The sequence below is a fragment of the Delphinus delphis genome, chromosome 16, assembly GCF_949987515.2.
Source record: "Delphinus delphis chromosome 16, mDelDel1.2, whole genome shotgun sequence".
NCBI classification, from domain to species: Eukaryota; Metazoa; Chordata; class Mammalia; order Artiodactyla; family Delphinidae; genus Delphinus; species Delphinus delphis.
Genome location: NC_082698.1, coordinates 32288551 through 32306892, shown reverse-complemented (window position 1 = coordinate 32306892; position 18342 = coordinate 32288551). Strand labels below are relative to the sequence as shown.

General features: G+C 34.1%; 1 protein-coding gene across 5 annotated transcripts in view; it reads left to right on the top strand.

The window, feature by feature from the left end:
* Positions 1-18342, top strand: part of TBC1D12 (TBC1 domain family member 12) — a 95792-nt gene that overhangs the window by 75337 nt on the left and 2113 nt on the right. For 4 of the 5 annotated variants that reach the window (XM_060034436.1, XM_060034439.1, XM_060034440.1 and 1 more), the window contains 9 exons: positions 109-191; positions 538-655; positions 1870-1976; positions 8101-8181; positions 10801-10889; positions 11790-11861; positions 14900-15028; positions 15288-15397; positions 17506-17764. In XM_060034436.1, coding sequence (XP_059890419.1) covers positions 109-191; positions 538-655; positions 1870-1976; positions 8101-8181; positions 10801-10889; positions 11790-11861; positions 14900-15028; positions 15288-15397; positions 17506-17764 — 1048 coding nt within the window. Of the gene's footprint in view, positions 1-108; positions 192-537; positions 656-1869; positions 1977-8100; positions 8182-10800; positions 10890-11789; positions 11862-14899; positions 15029-15287; positions 15398-17505; positions 17765-18342 lie in introns of those variants that run through there. The other variant, XM_060034437.1, reaches the window with a different exon arrangement.

The following is an 18342-nucleotide window of genomic DNA, read 5'->3' as shown; positions in this document are numbered from 1 at the left end:
ATGTGAAGGTTGGGTTAGAAATTCTTTGTATCCAGCTATAAAAAGAAAAGAAGTCAATAAACTTAAGTTAGTCTTTTAAAAGTTGACGTAAAATTTGTTTTTCCTCAGAAATCTTCCTGCCAAATCTGTGGAAGAAGCTTTACGTCACCGACAAGAATATGATGAGATGGTGGCTGAGGCTAAAAAACGAGGTATAAAATTTAACTCCAATTGGTATATTTAATTTATTGGTATCAAAAGGAAATGAATTTCAGTAGGATGGAACATGGTGAAATTGACCAAGCCTGTCTTTAAGATGATGCTGATTTCTTATTTTTCTAACTAAATTTGTTCTTAAAGAGAAATAAAATGTCATTCTAGAATCACAGTTTTTCTGTAAGTACTTTTACAAAACTATTATGAGGAGAAAGGCAGCAGACTATCTATGAGAGACTCTGTAATTGTGTCATAAACCTGGGACTACTAGTATCTTAATTTATAAATGAAGATATTATTCATGAATCTATTCCTGAAATAATTTTTACTTGTTTAAAACAGAAATTAAAGAAGCACATAAAAGAAAAAAAATAATGAAAGAACGATTTAAACAGGAAGAAAACATTGCAAGTGCAATGGTAATTTGGATCAATGAAATACTACCCAATTGGGAAGTAATGTAAGTAAGCAGACTTTTCCTGAATTTCAGTCTGTCTCCAAAGGTCTCGTTTCCAATTTTGTATTTTTATGACTTCCAGCATGTATCTTATGTTTTAGCTAAATTATACTATTAACCAATGTTTGAAAACTTTCATGCTTATCTCTGTGCTTTGCTTTTGTATATCCCTGTCTCTAATGCCTACTTCCCTTACTGACCACCCTCTGTGCCTGTCAGAATTTTACCTATCATTTGAGTCCCATCTGAAATGTTAGTTGATCCATGAAACTTCTAATTTCCTCAGTTACCGTATTTTCTTAATTCTAACATACCGTCTATTGCAAGATGCACTATTGATGTAATAGCAGGTTTTTTGGCAAAGAAAATGTTAAATGTGTACCTTCATTGTAATATGCATTTATTAAATGTTAACTATTAAAGTAGCTTCTAACATGCTTCTCTCATAATCAAGATAGTAAGATATAGATGATCTTTCCCTTCTGTGATGTCTCATTATACTTGGAGACTAATACACTTCTTGCCTTACTTTGCCTTTTATTTTTTGACAGTATTTTTACACATACCTTATTTTTCCTCTAGACTGGATGGTAGGAGATGTCTTCTGCAATGCCTAGTATAGGATGTGCATTGGGAATTTGTTGAATATTGTCACAGTGTGACAGATACTATATTAGGCTCTTTACACAAGTAATCACATTTGATTCTTATAACCTTTACTCCCATTTATCTTATAGGGAAGCTCAAAGTCAGAGAGGTTAAGTGATTTGCCCAGGGTTGTACAATTAATGGTTAACCAGATTTGAACTCAAGTCTATCTGATTTTAAAGCGCACACTTCTTTCAGTAGACTGTGCTGCCTCTCAAAGACTAGGGCTTTACCCATAGTAAATATGTTGTGATTTTGTTTTTGGTACTGAATTGGCAATGCGTTTTTATGTTCCTTTTATCTTCTTTTTTCATAATTGTCCCCATATTTCTGATTCTCTCATTGTATCCTTAGTATAAGTGGCAGTTGTAGAAGGCAGTTTCCTTTAAATTACTATATATTTTTTGGCTTTTTTTGCCTACATACATGAGCCCAAGAAAAGAGTGCATCACATACTTAACTCTCTGTGTTCTGTAGTCACTTGGTCATAGACTAGATAAACCATCATGCAACTAGTGTTTTTGGTATAAAAAGTAACTTTCTCCTTTTTTCTCCCCCTTTAATTCTAGGCGTAGTACAAGAAGAGTTCGAGAATTGTGGTGGCAGGGATTGCCCCCTAGTGTCCGTGGGAAAGTTTGGAGTCTAGCTGTAGGAAATGAACTAAATATCACTCCTGGTTTGTATTCTATATTCAGTTACTCCCACACATGCAAACAGCCATCTTCAGCGTTCCAAAGCAGATTAGTAGATTGGTCATTTGAAAAGGCCATATATGGCCATATACCATATGTGTCATTTTAAGAACATGCTTCATTCCCTACCCCCTTCTAAAACCTGGTAAGATTTAATAAGTAAGTTACTATATTTCATATTATATAAATAAGGTTTGTGGGTTTTCCTTTAGTTCACAGCCATCAATAATAATCTTGACATCTAAATATCTTAACTGTGGGTAACTTCAAAAACTTCTGGGTCAAAAAAAGACAAACTTCTGGGTCTAGGTAACAATAGGTGAATAAACATATACAAGGAAAAATAAAATAGTTGTGGAAAAGTTTCCTCTTTTTTCAAAACCATAAATATTGAGGGAAAGCTAGAAATTTCTTTTCCTATCTTTCTACCCAAACCAGTCATTTTGAATTTTTTTATTTAAAAATTTTAAAGTTTAAAAAACAAAAAGAAGTAAGATTCTCATCGTTTTTATTTTCTTAAGTTTCTTAAAACCTTTACGCATAGGAGTAAAATGTAGATAGGAGTAAAATGTAGTGTAGTTTTGATGAACTAAAAAAAATTACATACAATAAGGATATTATCAGTAGGGTAAAATAATTAGTAATAAAAGATACTAATGGTCTGAGTGATAATGATAATGCCAGATAAAGGTACCACAGAAAGACTTAGGGACTCTAATATAATTAAATAATACATTGTTACTTAAAATTTTTTATTTACATATTTATTGAAAAACAGTCAAGCGATAGTAAAGTACAAACTGCATGTTTCGTCCCCCTCTTCCACCCAAAATTCTGCTCTTGATCCTACTCTAGGTACCATTTAGCAATTTGGTGTATGTTCTTCCAGATCTTTTTTCTATGCACATAAAAAAGTGTACATCTACATATGATAATTTTTAAGCCTTCTCTTTTTCTTCCTTTTATTTTTTCCCACAAACCATCTGAACCTCCCTCGATATCAGTGCATAAAAGGGGCACTTATATATACTGTAGCTGCACTGTATTCCACGGTTTGGCTATAGTATAATTTATTTAACCATTTTCCTAGTGATTGCTAAATCAAAGACATATATGTTAAAACAACATCAGGACTTCGGTCCAGTGGTTAAGGCTCCAAGGTTCCAGTGTATGGGGTGCAGTTTCAATCCCTGGTCAGGGAACTAAAATCCCACATGCATGCAGTGCAGCCAAAAAATAAAAACAAAAAAAACAACATCAAGGTACCTGTCTTTTTTTACTCCTCAAAAGTGATTAAAATTAATGAAAATTACCCACATGGAGGATGACTGAAAATAATTTAGAAATATTTACCAAAAGCATCAAAAAATATAACCTTTGATGGATTTATTCCAGTTCTAACACTTTAAGTAAATAAATAATCAGGACTGGTTTCAAAAGCTTTTCTACAAGGATATTCATTACAGCAATCAGCATTATATATAGTTGTACAGAATTTATAACAAAAATCTAAATGTTTATCTTTAGTCTTAAAAGTGATGCCAACTTTGAATAGCATGATCATGTATAGTTTATAAAATTGATTTTCACAAAAATCCTATAATGAACATGTCATTTTAACTTGACATTTTCTTTAATTAAAAAATTAGAATTTTAAAAAAAAATTAGAATTTAGGGCAAGAATTGAGTTTTAAATTAAGCCTAGAAAAGGTATTGTATTGGTTAAAGTTTTAGGAATCAGTTTTGCATATAGGTGAGATGAAGAAGTATGGGTGGCTATTTGAAGTTTTGTTTGCAGTTTTGTTTTTTTTTTGAGAACTTTGGCTTTACACTTTTAGGTATCCTGACAACTTAGGCATTAAAACATTGGTTAAGTTGGTATTAATCTTTTGTGATTCTCTAATCAGAAAGTTATTTTTTAAGCTTAAAATTTGCAAGGTTTGTAAAATAACTGGTTCATTTATTTTCAGTCATTTTAGCTTCTCTCTACTAAACAGTTATGTATTCAGGAGTGAAATGGGTACTCATTCTCTTCTTCATTAGTGGTGGGAAGAAAGCTAAATTTCAGTGGAAGTAAATTTAGTTTTGATAACTTTGTTTATTTTAGGGGCTCTAATAGTTTGACTCTTTTCCTGTTGTATTTGTCTTAATCATGAAATTTATAACCATTAGAGAATGGTAACTAAAAATAGGGGTTCTAAAGTCAGTCAAATGTGGTTCAAATCTTGGTTCCACTCTGTATTAGGTTTGTGACCTTGGGCAAATTACTTAACATCTAGAGGTCTTAGTTTTCTTCATCTGTAAATGGGGATAAGATAATTAGCTATCTCAAAGGAGTGTTCTAACAGTGATTTGTGATGATGAATATCAAATTATAGTGAAAGTGAAGTTTACTGAGAATGCATACACTATCATTACTGTCAGAAAACAAGAAAGTGAAACATACACTGATCTCAAAATATTCTCTGCTCAAATCCAAGATACTTCTTTAGTCTGCTTCAAGCTCTACATTTGTACATACAGAATAAAATGTGTGACATGCCCAGTCAAGCATGAAATTGAACTGAGATGCAGGTCATCTTATAATAGATGAGCACTGTAACTCTTCCGTGAAGAGATATCCTTTGATGTTTGGAAATGCATTGCTACATTTTTATTATTGGATCAATTTTGTGACTTCCAAAAGTGATGTATTTATTTCATGAGCCTTTTTTTTCCAAGACAGTTTTGAAGTTTGAGTAGAACAGTGAAACTGGAATTCCTAGCTTGGAATCAGTTTGAAATGAAAAAGTGCAAACCTCAGTCTAAGAACTGCAAAAAAATTATATATCTAAATTTTAAGATTATATCTACATCTTATATCAAAACATTGATGGAGATGGGCACAAATAATAGAATTTTTAAGTTTTTTGTTCTTTTTAAAGTTCTTCTTTCCAAACCATGAGTAGTAACAAGAAGTGAACAGAAGGGAGAAAGGGTCAGAATAGTAATAGTCTATTTGAAATGTAAAAGTCAGCAATTTTATAATGATCTGGTTCTTGTTAGTATATATATTGGGTTGGCCAAAAGATTATTTTGTTTTTATCTGTAAGATGGCTCGTAGCACTTAGTTGTCTTTAACTTCATTCAAAACACTTTTGTTAGATTGTATGTGACAGCTGTCATATCAGCGTGAATTTTAAAAAGACATCAAAATTGGTGAATTTTTGTGCAGCCATTTTAATATTGAAGATGGAAGAAAAATCCCAACATTTTCAGCATATTATGCTTTATTATTTCAAGAAAGGTAAAAATGCAGCTGAAATGGCAAAAAAAGATGTGTGCAGTGTATGGAGAAGGTGCTTTGATTGATCGAACGTGTCAAAAGTGGTTTGTGAAGTTTCGTGCTGGAGATTTCTCGCTGGATGATGCTCCACGGTCAGGTAGACCAGTTGAAGTTGGTAGCGATCAAATTGAGACATTAATTGAGAACAATTGAATGTTATACCACGAGGAAGATAGCCAACATACTCAAAAGATCCAAATCAAGCGTTGAAAATCATTTGCACCAGTTTGGTTATGTGAATCACTTTGATGTTTGGTTTCCACATACGTTAAGCTAAAAAAAAAAAACCTTGACCATATTTCCACATGCGATTCTCTACTGAAACGTAATGAAAATGTTATGTTTTTAAAACAAATTGTGGGGCTTCCCTGGTGGCGCAGTGGTTAAGAATCCACCTGCCAATGCATGGGACACAAGTTTGTGCCCTGGTCCGGGTAGATCCCACAGGCTGCAGAGCAACTAAGCCCGTACACCACAACTACTGAGCCTGCGCCCTAGAGCCTGCGAGCTACAACTACTAAAGCCCATGCTCTGCAACAAGAGAAGCCACCGCAATGAGAAGCCCGTGCACCGCGACGAAGAGTAGCCCCCACTCTCCACAACTAAAGAAAGCCCACACAGCAACGAAGACCCAGCCATACATACATACATACATACATACATACATACATAATAAAGTTCCCTTTAAAACAAATTGTGACAGGCGATGAAAAGTGGATACCATACAATAATGTAGAACAGAAGAGATCATGGGGCAAGTGAAATGAACTATCACCAACCACACCAAAGGCCGGTCTTCATCCAAAGAAGGTGATGTTGTGTATATGGTGGGATTGGAAGGGAGTCCTCCATCATGTGCTTCTTCTGGAAAACGAAATGATTAACTCCAACAAGTACTGCTCCCAATTAGACCAAGTGAAAGTGGTACTCAACAAAAAGCGTCCAGAATTAGTCAACAGAAAACGCGTAGTCTTCCATCAGGCTAACGCAAGACCGCATGTTTCTTTGATGACCAGGCAAAAACTGTTACAGCTTGGCTGGGAAGTTCTGATTCATCTTCCATATTCACCAGACATTGTACCTTCGGATTTCCATTTAGGTCTTTACAAAATTCTCTTAATGGAAAAAATGTCAATTCCCTGGAAGACTGTTAAAGGCACCTGGAACAGTTCTTTGCTCAAAAAGATAAAAAGTTTTGGGAAGATGGAATTATGAAGTTGCCTGAAAAATGGCAAAAGGTAGTGGAACAAAAGGGTGAATACATTGTTCAATAGAGTTCTTGATGAAAATGAAAACTGTGTCTTTTATTTTTACTTAAAAACCAAAGGCACTTTTTGGCCAACCCAGTATTATGTATACTTAATATGGTACAGTCATACATTGGGATACTGTGCAGTTGTTAAAAAAAAAACCACAAACCTAAAGTAGATTTATTCTACTAATGTGGACCAACTTCCAGTGTGATAAAGCAAGATGCAAATCAATGCATGTAATATGTTGCCACTTTATTTCAAAGGAAAATATATATGTATATGCATGTGTTTGCATATTTTTATCTTTAGAGAATTGGTAAGCAGAAAGTGCATTGGAGGGAAGGAAATTTATTTCTCACTCTGTACTGTTTTGTACTGTTCGAATATTTTAGAAAATCACATTCATATATTACCTTTAAAAACAAATACATTTTTTAGTTTTATATTTTAATTTAAAAAAAAATTTTGGCCGTGCTCTGCAGCTTGTGGTATCTTAGTTCCCCAACAAGGGATCGAACCCACACCCTCAGCAGTGAAAGTGCCAAGTTCTAACCAATGGACCACCAGGGAATTCCCTAAATACATTTTTAAAAAAAGATTAATTGAAGTAAAAAATGTTCTTGGTATTTTGGGCAATATATAAACGTTGGTATTTGGGCAAGAAGTACTTTTTGCTGTTTTGTCATGGAAATTTACAATTTTTATGTATTTTTAAATATCTATAATAGAAAGTAGAAACAATTAAAATTTGAGAATTGAGAAAATTTTTCAATTTCTTTTATTCTTGAAGTTTTAATGAGATGCTGTATATGGAAGCACAGAGTGGTAGTCTCAAAAAGTGATTTGGCAATTAAAGTAAAAAGATAGGGCTTGAGATTTTTGTATGTAGGCCTTCTGGAGAAATTTGTGAAGTTTAGTAGCTTTGGATAGCTTAGGTAGCCTTAGATAGCAATATCATAATGGAGAAACCAGTTTCAAGAGAGAAGGAAAGCAAGAAGTAGCATTTGCATTTATTGAGGGTCTATAAGGTGTCAGGAGGTGTATGTAAATTATCTTATTTAAGCATCAGTAACCCCATGAGTAGGTGGTGTTTTTCTCCGGTTTACAGATGAAGAAAGCCAAGTTCCAGAGTGATCAAGTACCTTTCTTGAAGTCCCACAGGTAGTAAGTGGCAGAGCTGGAATTTGAATCTAGATCTGACTGACTCCGAGAAAATCATGTCTCTGCTATTCTACAGTGATACTTCTTCTGCAGAAGCATCTCTTCCTGCCTCTTAACATTCATTCTATATTGTAGCTATTTGGATGACCACTCTGCAGTATTTTCTTTGCTATCTTTCTGGTTGAGTAATGAATAGTTTTGGTAGAATCAAGTACTTCAATTTGCCACATTTTTGATGCCGGCTACATAAGAAAAATCTGACCTTATAATAGGATTTTTTCTCTTTATTTTTAAGTAAGTAAAAATAGAAAATATGAGAATAAATTTCTTTCCTATTATTTATGAATTTTTGTTCTTTTTTTCCCCCAGAACTTTATGAAATCTTCCTCTCAAGAGCAAAGGAACGGTGGAAAAGCTTCAGTGAAACAAATTCAGAGAATGATGTAGAAGGTGTGATTTTTTTTGTTGTGGTTAATAAAAATTTCTCAAAATCCAGTTGCTGAGATACTAGTGTGATTTTTACAGTGTATCAGGAACTAGTAATTCTTCACATACATTATCTCCTTTAATGTTATAACCCTTTAAGTAGATGGTATTATACTGAATGATATAAGAGGAAACTGAGGCTCAGAGTATTTAACTTGGGAACAGTGAAGCTGTAATGTAAACCCAGGTTGTTGAACCCCCGAGTCCAGGTTTTAATCACAACAGTAAGACTAATGGGATACAGTATTTTTAGGCCAACTCTTAACTTAAAGATAGATGATCTGCACACCTCACTTGTGACCTGTTGTCTCCCCTGACTCTCACTGACTTTCATTCACTCCCTAATGTATTATTTATAATTCTTATTGTGCCTTAACCTTTGTTCATTTAATTCACGCATAGACTTCATCTTTCCCTCCACTGTCATCAGGTTTTTTTTCCTAATCATTTTGGCGAAAACAGGAACACTCTTTTTTCCTGTCATCATCGTTTATTAAATTTAGGTAAATTTATTTAAATATTTCTTGTCCTTGAATAATGGGGAGCTGTTTATCTGCCAGTCACTTTTCTTTCTACTTCATAGAAGGCAAATTTTTCTCTTCCCTATAAGTAAAACTCTAAAAATGAGCATGGTTTAGGGTAGAGAAATGGTGCATATCTCATAGTGGTTTTCTATGAGTATGTAAACAACTCTGTTAAATTCCTTGAATACTCTTTTTTCTAATTTAGAAAAGTGAACAGTATGGTGGGGAAAATTGACTAAACAAGGTTAGAAAGAAGATTTGATTGGCAGAAAGGTTCATGTAAGTATCATCCCAAGACGTGTTAGCTATGTCAGCTATTTGTGGGAAACTAAAAGTTCAAGGAAGAAGATGTAAGAAGTTTTAATTGGCAGGGCCTCAGCCTGAGTTTTAAACTCACTTTTATGAAATATTGGAAGCGTAAGAATTAAAATTATGAGCATTTACTTCAGAGACATTTTGTCATGATTAATAAATGGTAAAAGTTATATTTTAGTAGAAATTCAATGTAAATGAAGAATTGTTTCAATCAGAAAAACTGTTCTGTTTAAATTACTGATTTCTTATTTCCTGGGTGTTTATAATTTGTAGTTGTCATTAAACTTTTTTAGCCATTATCTTTTCAAATATTACTTCTGCCTCATCTTTCCTCTCCTTCTAGGACTTCAATTACATGTATGTTAGACCATATAACAGTGTCCCATAAGTCTCTTATACTATTTATTAAAATTCTTTTTCTTTCTGTGCTTCAGTTTAGATGATTTTTGTAATCAGGTTCATGAATCCTCTCTTCTTTTATATCCAGTCTATTAAATATGTCCTATTTATCCAATATATATCTTTAATTTCAGAAATTATACTTTATAATTCTAGAATGTCTACCTGGTTCTTTTTATAGATTCTATTTTTCTGTGGAAATTATCTTTACATCCCACACATTTCCTCACTCATTTTCTCTATTTTCTTTAACATATTTATAGCAGTTAATATCCTTGTTTAATTCCATTCCTGGATCATCTGCAGGTCTGCTTCTATTGACTGGTTTTTCCCTTGATTATACGTCATATTTTCCTGATTCTTCGCATATCTTAAAAGTTTAAATTGTATGTTAGTTATTATAAATAAAAAAGGTATAAATTGAAGCTGGTGTTTCCCCTCAGAGGAATTATGCTCTTTTCTGTTAGGCCATTGGGTTATCACCTCAATTCAGTCAGTAACTGAGCTAGGTTGGGCAAGATTACAGCTTTAGATAGACTTAGTTAATCTTGGGTTTCAAATTTGTTGATAGGACGAACTGTCCTATTTTGACTACAGGCTCCCCTCTTCAATGAGACATTCTCCCAAGGGCCATGTGCTTATGAGTTATTTCATTATGTCTTTCCAGCTTGGCCTTCTGCACTACACTAGCACTCAGCAAAAGTCCCACAGGGTAAAACCAGATATACATTCAGGCTCCTCCAGATCCTTCCTGTCACATCAGTCTTATGTGGCCATGAAAAGCTCTTCTGGTTTCTCTTTCCCTAAGCAGAGTACCTTTGTCTATGGAGGCTCAATCCTGAGCCCATTCTGAGACTTGGCAGATGCCCCTAGAAAGAAAAATGGCCACTGGTATCCACTCACCTAGGAAAGGGAAGGCTCTTCTCTTTCTGGGATTTATATCCTTTAGACTGCTTTCCTGGCCCTCAGCAGTGAGAACATGGAGTCCTAACCACTGGACCGCCCGGGAATTCCCTCTTATGCCTTTTTTAAAACAAGTGGTATTTGAAATTCATTCTTTTTCCTAGTTGTTATTGTGGCAGCAGTAGCCTTCCCCTACCTTCTATGAAACCCAGAAGCAGAAATCTTGCACCATAAAACTTTCTGATAAATGTATAGATACTTTCTTCATATTAGAGGCTCTAAGTTCCAGTAAAAGCTATATGGCATTTCTTTAAATTTCTTAATTATTCAGCTTTTAACTTTCCTTAAGTAACATATATGCTGTGTGATCATTCTGTGTTGGTAAGATTGAACTTGGTATAGTCAAGTAATCATTTCAATTTTATCTAACTGGCAAATGCAGGTGTATCTGTTGCTGATCGGGAGGCCAGTCTGGAATTAATTAAGTTGGACATATCCCGTACATTCCCATCTCTCTACATCTTTCAGAAGGTAAGGGTTTCTAACCAGCTTGTAACAACTAATTTTTTTTTTAATCCAAGGGAACAAATTCTCTAAATGCATAGCTCTTATTTTTTAAAAGGCAAAACTGTAAAAATTATAGACCTTTATATAAAAAATGTAAAACTAGTAGGAAAAGAGTAAAGGCATTTCTGTTATTTTATTCCACTGTTTGAATGCATTGCAGTTAACATAGCACATAAAGGTACTTGATGAGTTTTCACTGAAGTGAATTTCTTTGTTTCACTTTCTATTCTGTAAAATATTTAAGTTTTAACATTTTTGCCTAGTATATTGTTAAAATATAAAGAAGTTTGTTCCAAAACTTTAAAATTTTTCATAATTATAATACTATTGAAATAGGAAGAAACAGTTTATTTTTTGTGCAGAGGCTGTTATGAAGTTGTTTATATTTTATGAGGAGAGAAATGATTACATTTTATATGTCTATATGACTTAAGTCTTTATTCATGGAATTCTTCTATCTTTATATTGATAAAATGAGATTAAAAATTTTACCATTAAGATTAAAATTATTAATAAACTTAATTTCGTGTAGCTTGATGGTTTTCTCTTGCTGAAACTGTATTATAGCAAATGAAAGAATCTATTTCCATTATAATTTTATTGTACCAAATTTAGACATCTTTAAAATTGCAGACAAACTACATAGCTTGTATCCATCCATCAAGTGAGTTTATTTGGCTTTTTTGGTTTTCCATAATTAAATATTTTTTATTCATACTTTAGAAAACATCTTTGCGGAGTGATAAAGTATACTGACTAAAACTAGTCATTTAGGAAATGTAAAGTTTATTAACATGTTTTTTGAGAATCAACTTAGAGACAGTTATTTGTATAGCTTGACATTTCATTTTTCTCTCCTCTAAGGGTGGCCCATATCATGATGTCTTACATAGTATATTAGGGGCATATACATGTTACAGACCTGATGTTGGTTATGTAAGTATTTGTTTCAGTCTGCTTTTTGAATATAAACATTTTATCTCTCTTATCTCATAATATCTTATGTTGTATTAGCTCCCAAATGTCTGTATCTTTATGTTTTTTTTTCTTGGTCATATTAACTTACCCGGAGAGGAATCGTCCCATCTCCTACCAGAGGCTTATGAGACTGATAGCCAGCTTTCTCGGAGAGCAGCTGGGGATTTTACCATTCAATTCGTAAACTTTTATTTATTGTTCCTGCTGTGGTGCCTTCTCCCCTTCTCCCTAACTCTCCTTTTCCTGACTGTCCCTTCAGAGATAAACCTCTTATGTTCTGCTGGGTTGAGGGGAAGGTAGATGGATACCTGTCCATACAGGATAGAGGAGGGGATTTGCTCCTTTCACAGATTTTCAACCAATCCTAGTTTTAGCCCTACCTTTCAATTTTAGAGGAACCTGATAACTTCACTTCCTGAGCTTTCCAGATTTTGTGACTGAATTGACTTGCTGCTTATTGGCTTTCTCCTCTGCACATATTTTAGTTTCAACATTCTCCATTTAATTAAATTAAAATTTCTAAAATGCTGTTGACATCTTTTATCTACTGTTTATATTATTTTCCATTCTTTTCATCCTCCTAAGTTAATATTTATCTTTTTATTTACTGTTATTTTAGTTGGATTTGGGAGGGAACAAAGAAAACTGTATGTTCAATTTGTCATGTTTAACTAGAAATCATTAAACCTTCATCTTCTTGCCTTTGTCTTAAAGTAGAAGAATTTTAGAGATCTCACAATAGGGTGGCTGTGTGGTACAATTTATCCTATTTTGTTGCATGTTCATTTGTATATTTGTTTATTGATCCACTTAACAAATATTTATTGTGTGCTTATTGCTATATGCCAGGCTTTGTTCTAGGCATTTTGTTCACCTTAGTGAACAGAAGAAGGATTCTTCCCCTTTTTTTTTTTTTGTTTTTTGCGGTACACGGGCCTCTCACTGTTGTGGCCTCTCCCGTTGCGGAGCACAGGCTCTGGATGCGCAGGCTCAGCGGCCATGGCTCACGGGCCCAGCCGTTCCGCGGCATGTGGAATCTTCCCAGACCGTGGCACATACCCGTGTCCCCTGCATCGGCAGGCGGACTCTCAACCACCACGCCACCAGGGAAGCCCCCTTTTTGATGCTTATAATTTAGAAGGAGGAGACAGACAATAAATAACAACAAATAAGTAAATCATATGTTATATTAAAAGGTGATAAGTGCTATGGAAAAAGTATGGCACGGGTTGAGGGGAAGTGAAGGTTTGGGTATGGAATGTAGTATTAAAGGATATGTCCTTATAAAGGAAGTAAAATTTGAACAAAGAATCCCTCTTGCTCATGTGTTCTGTAATAGAACTGTAAAGACATTATGTAACCCCTTCACATTTTAAAGTTGACATTCATTTAAATTTTTTCATTATAAGTTTAATTGTAAAGGATTTAATTTTTAGCACTTGTTAAATATTGATATTTTAAAATAAAACTCATACTTCTTTTCAAAAGTGTAGCCAGTAGAATTTTAACACTATAATGAGTTTATATATGTCATCATCCATTTAAAGAAAAATATATGAACGAGTTCTTCATTAATACTCTACAGAATACACAGATTTATTGGCTCATTGGATTTATGTAAAATGACCACCTTAGAACCTAATTGGTGATGGCAAGCCTCACTGGCAAGCCAGTCAGTCAAATCAGACTTGTTTTATAATATATGATAAGAGTAGTATAAACTATATTGGAATACATATTTCATGATGTGGTTTGATAAAATAGGTTTTTAACTGCATTAATGAATAATACATACTTAATCTATAAGTAAATCACACAGAAGTTTTATCTGTGGAATTTCTTCAGTATATCTTGTAAAAATTTGGTAATGGTTCACATTCCAGTTATATTTAAAATAACCAAGGACACCAATCTGTATTGCTCTTTTATTTGTTCTCCTGGTCTCTCCGTGTAAGTCTGTTATACAAATCTCTACCAGAAGTGCTCTGTAAACTGTTTTTTTAATGAAAGAATGAATATTTTTACAACAGCAGTTCCCAATTACTTATCTGCTAAAAAATGTGCAATAGCTGCTTGTAACTCACAAGCAAACATCTGTATAGCTTAGCCTTTTACTGAAGACCTTTCATAATTTGTAAATGCATCCTACTTTTTCTAATTTTTCCCATTAATCCCATTATAAATCATTTGTTCCAACTGTGCTGGCCCTGTATGTCTCTGCTGACGTGTCTTTTCCATCTTAGAATGTTTTTTCCTCATTTGTCCAGCTGCTCTTCCGGGAATCCAGCTTCACTATCCTAACCCCCACAGCCTCTTCTTTCTTGGAATTTCAGCGGCACTTCTCATAGATCTCTCTTTTTTTTGCGGTACGCGGGCCTCTCACTGTTGTGGCCTCTCCCGTTGTGGAGCACAGGCTACGGACACACAGGCCCAGCGGCCATGGCTCACAGGCCCAGCCGCTCCGCGGCATGTGGGATCTTCCTGGACCGGGGCACGAACCCGTGTCCCCTGCATCGGCAGGCAGACTCTCAACCACTGCGCCACCAGGGAAGCCCCTCATAGATCTCTTTTGTTCCTAGTTCTTCACTTTCTACCTCAGACAGATGTGTTATAACAATGGAGACAGTCACCTAATTTTCATTAACTTTTGTGAGTTTATACTCTGAAATACTTCAAACTGAGAGAAAATGAAAACTAGGTAGAATACTGAGATAGACTTTTGTAGCAAGTAAAAGCTGATACTTTTTTCTTTTTTCCAAAATTTTCCCTAATACTTTTTAAACCACATGAGCAAGAAAGAAAAGTAAAATTCAGGGAGATTTCATAATTTTTAATGGTTCTCTATATTTACCTTTGTTGGAAAATAAAAAGAAATTTAAAAACTTGGTTAATTCTACTTTGTAATGTCACTTTGTAATTTTTCAGGAATACAATAAAATAAACTGTATAGAATTATTATTGTAAGCACATTTTGATTAATTTCTTTCCCTTTGAAGGTCCAAGGGATGTCCTTCATAGCAGCAGTTCTCATTCTCAACTTGGAAGAGGCAGATGCCTTCATTGCATTTGCAAATCTCCTGAATAAGCCATGCCAGTTAGCCTTTTTTCGTGTGGATCACAGCATGGTATGGACATTTGGAATGAATTGTGTTTTTCTTTGACAGTTTCTATAGTCTGAATGCCCTTTTAGAGTGAAAAACAGTAATTAGAAGACTAAGATAATCTGATCTAAAATAAGCTTTTCATTGAATTATTATAGTTTTATGAATGCTTGATGAAAAGACTCAGAGATGTTAAGCAAGATTTTCTATTACTATTAAGGATTTATTTTCTCTATTTCTAGAGTGTACTCTTAAATAATTTTGTTGAAATTTCTATCTTTAGATGTTGAGATATTTTGCAACGTTTGAAGTATTTTTTGAAGAAAATCTTTCCAAACTGTTTCTTCATTTCAAATCTTACAGTCTTACACCAGACATATACTTGATAGACTGGTAAGTCATAACATATGTAAAATATAACTATTAAAAGGAAACAAAGTGTAACTTTTTGCCTAGAGTAAATTTCATGCACAGTACCATACATATAAAAAGCTCTTCGCTTACATGTAGAGAAACTCATATTTTTGTGGAGAGGCATGTGATTAAGAGCATGGACTCTGTGTTGAAATCAGAATCCCTCAGTTTGTGTTTCAGTTTCCTAACTATAAAATGGGAATAATAATATCTATATCTTGAGTTGTAGTGAGAGTGTTTTGCATGGATTATCTCATTCAATGCCTGGTACATAGTAAGCTCTCAGAAAGAGTTACTTGCTGTTCCTTTAATATTCTTAACACAAGGGCTTATGATAGTTATGATAGTGTTTCTTTATCGAGGGCTTTGTTTTTTTCCAAGGCCTTATCCAGCTTTCTGACCGAGTAATGATTCCTTATTTAGGTGCTAATGTCTTTTTTCAACTTTACAATTCTAGCTCTTCTGTTTTAACTTGGAAATTTTGCCTAGGACTCTGGTGAGCAGTAAAATCGATTATAGAGAGGGCGGGTGAACTTTGCCCAAGAGATGGAGCAGTTGATCGTAAGATAGACTGTTAGGAGTACATGTGAAATATTTAAACCTTAAATCCTAATCATTAAACATCAGTGGGTTTCATATAAATGATATTGTTTTAGTATGGAAAAATAAATTAATAATGGCATTGATCAAGTATCTTTCCAGTTGTTTGAGGTTTCTTTTATTTAGGCTTTAAAAAAAAAACTAAGTTATTTTTCAGTGTATTCTCTTCCATTCCCATTAGGAACATTAGAATTCTGTTGAATAGGACCCAAGATCATGGGGAGAGGGTTTTATAATATGGGACCCAAGGGACCAAGATCAAATATGTAAATCTGTAAAAGAAGGGGGGAAAAAAACTCCTCAACTGTCCCTCTTAAGGACTGTGAACATGAGGCAAAGCAGGATCACAATTGATAAAGGGAGCAGGATGGAATTAATACTGAGTGAGTACTGTATACTAGAAACTCCCTAGGCAGTACTGGTACCCTTTCTCATTTTGAACAGTGAATTAGTATTCTCTGTACTACCAAGAGTATCTTTTTTGTTATGCAATTAAATGTGTTTATAACTTAAGAAGTAGACACGGATTTTTGTTTCACTGCCTCTGTTGAGCTTATAACATATGAATCCCAGGATCAGTGGTGCAAGAAAAAAGAGGAATAAATGAGTGGCAGTGCTAAAAGGAATTTTTTTCATTTTTTAGTGGCAGAACCTTTAGTTTCCTTGTTCACGCACGTTTCACCAGCAGTACCTCAGATAAACACAGTCTGTGTAAAAATGTGTACCTTCTTTGCCAAGGCAACATCAAGAGAAGTTCTCTAGCACCTACTCTCCCTACTTCCTCAACCAGAGTGCTACCCCAGAGTACCACTGGATAAAGACTTACATGATCAAACATTATCAGAAAGGATGTGAAAAACCATTTTGGTGATTCTATTGGAGGGTATACATGCTCCAAAAGAAGTAAAGTTTGGTGAAGGGAAAACAAAACAGTGGATGTTTGTGGAAAGAGAAAAGAGGAAAGTCAGACTTTATGGTTTTGTATTTAGGTTACTAAAAGATGGTACTTGGTTTCCTCATACAGTAGTAAGAAGTAACTTGTATTGAGCATTTCTTATGTGCCTGGCACTATTCTAAATACTTTACATTTATTAACTCCTTTAATTTTCAAAACAATTCTGAGAGGTAATTTTATTTTGTTTACTAATGAGGAAACTGAGGCACAGCAAGGATGAGTATCTTACTCAAGGTAACACAACCAATAAGTTACAAATCTAAGATTCAAACTCAGGTATTCTGATTTCAGAGCCCATACCCTTAACCATGAGGTTATTCTGCCACTCTAGTTTGTATTAGGCCATATCTCGACGTAAGGTTGTAAATTCACATACTTCATTTCCAACTACTCACGTTCTTTGAGCGAAGGAGCCATATCTTATTTGCCTTTTTCACCCTAATTAAGCACTGTTCTTTTTATATAGAGATACTTAATGAGTGAATGAATAAATGAATGAAAAATTCCAATGACTTTTTCCCCCTAATTTTAGGATCTTCACACTATATAGCAAATCACTACCACTTGATCTGGCCTGTCGTGTCTGGGATGTATTTTGCAGAGATGGGGAGGAATTTTTATTTAGGACTGGATTAGGAATCCTCCGACTATATGAAGATATTCTCCTACAGATGGACTTTATTCATATAGCACAGTTTCTAACTAAATTGCCAGAAGATATCACATCAGAAAAGCTGTTCACCTGTATTGCAGCCATCCAGATGCAGAATAGTACCAAAAAATGGACTCAGGTAGAGTGGCATTTTCCTACTTGTAATAGATGTATAAAAACAGTCTATTTCTTGTAAAAACAAAAAGTCATGTATTTCTCAAATATTAGTGCTTAAATTTTTTAAAAACTTACAAAAATAATTTTTGACTTTGGAAAAAAAAAAACGAATTGCTCTGCTTTCACCTCTCCAGACTTATGGCTTTATTTTTATGTAAGTCCAGTAATATTTTATGAGTTTAGTGAAGTACAGCCTACAATAGTCATGTATTTGCCAGGGCAATTGTATAATTACCTTGGTATTTCAGATAGACAACAGTTGTTTTAAATACCTGATGTGTACTAAGGGTTTGCAATAAAAAGAATGTAATGTATGATCCTGACTTTTTAGATGCTTAATCTTGTTAGGGAAGCAAATATATTGGAGGGAAGCAAATATATTGGCAGTCAAAAGTTAAATGACATAAAAAATAGTGTTAACACTTGCTCCATGAATGATAGCCAGTAGGCATTATAAGCTCTCAAGTTTTATTGCTTATGAAAATGAAAATATAAGAATATTGGTCCAGAGGATGTTTTGTTACCTAACAGTAATTTTAT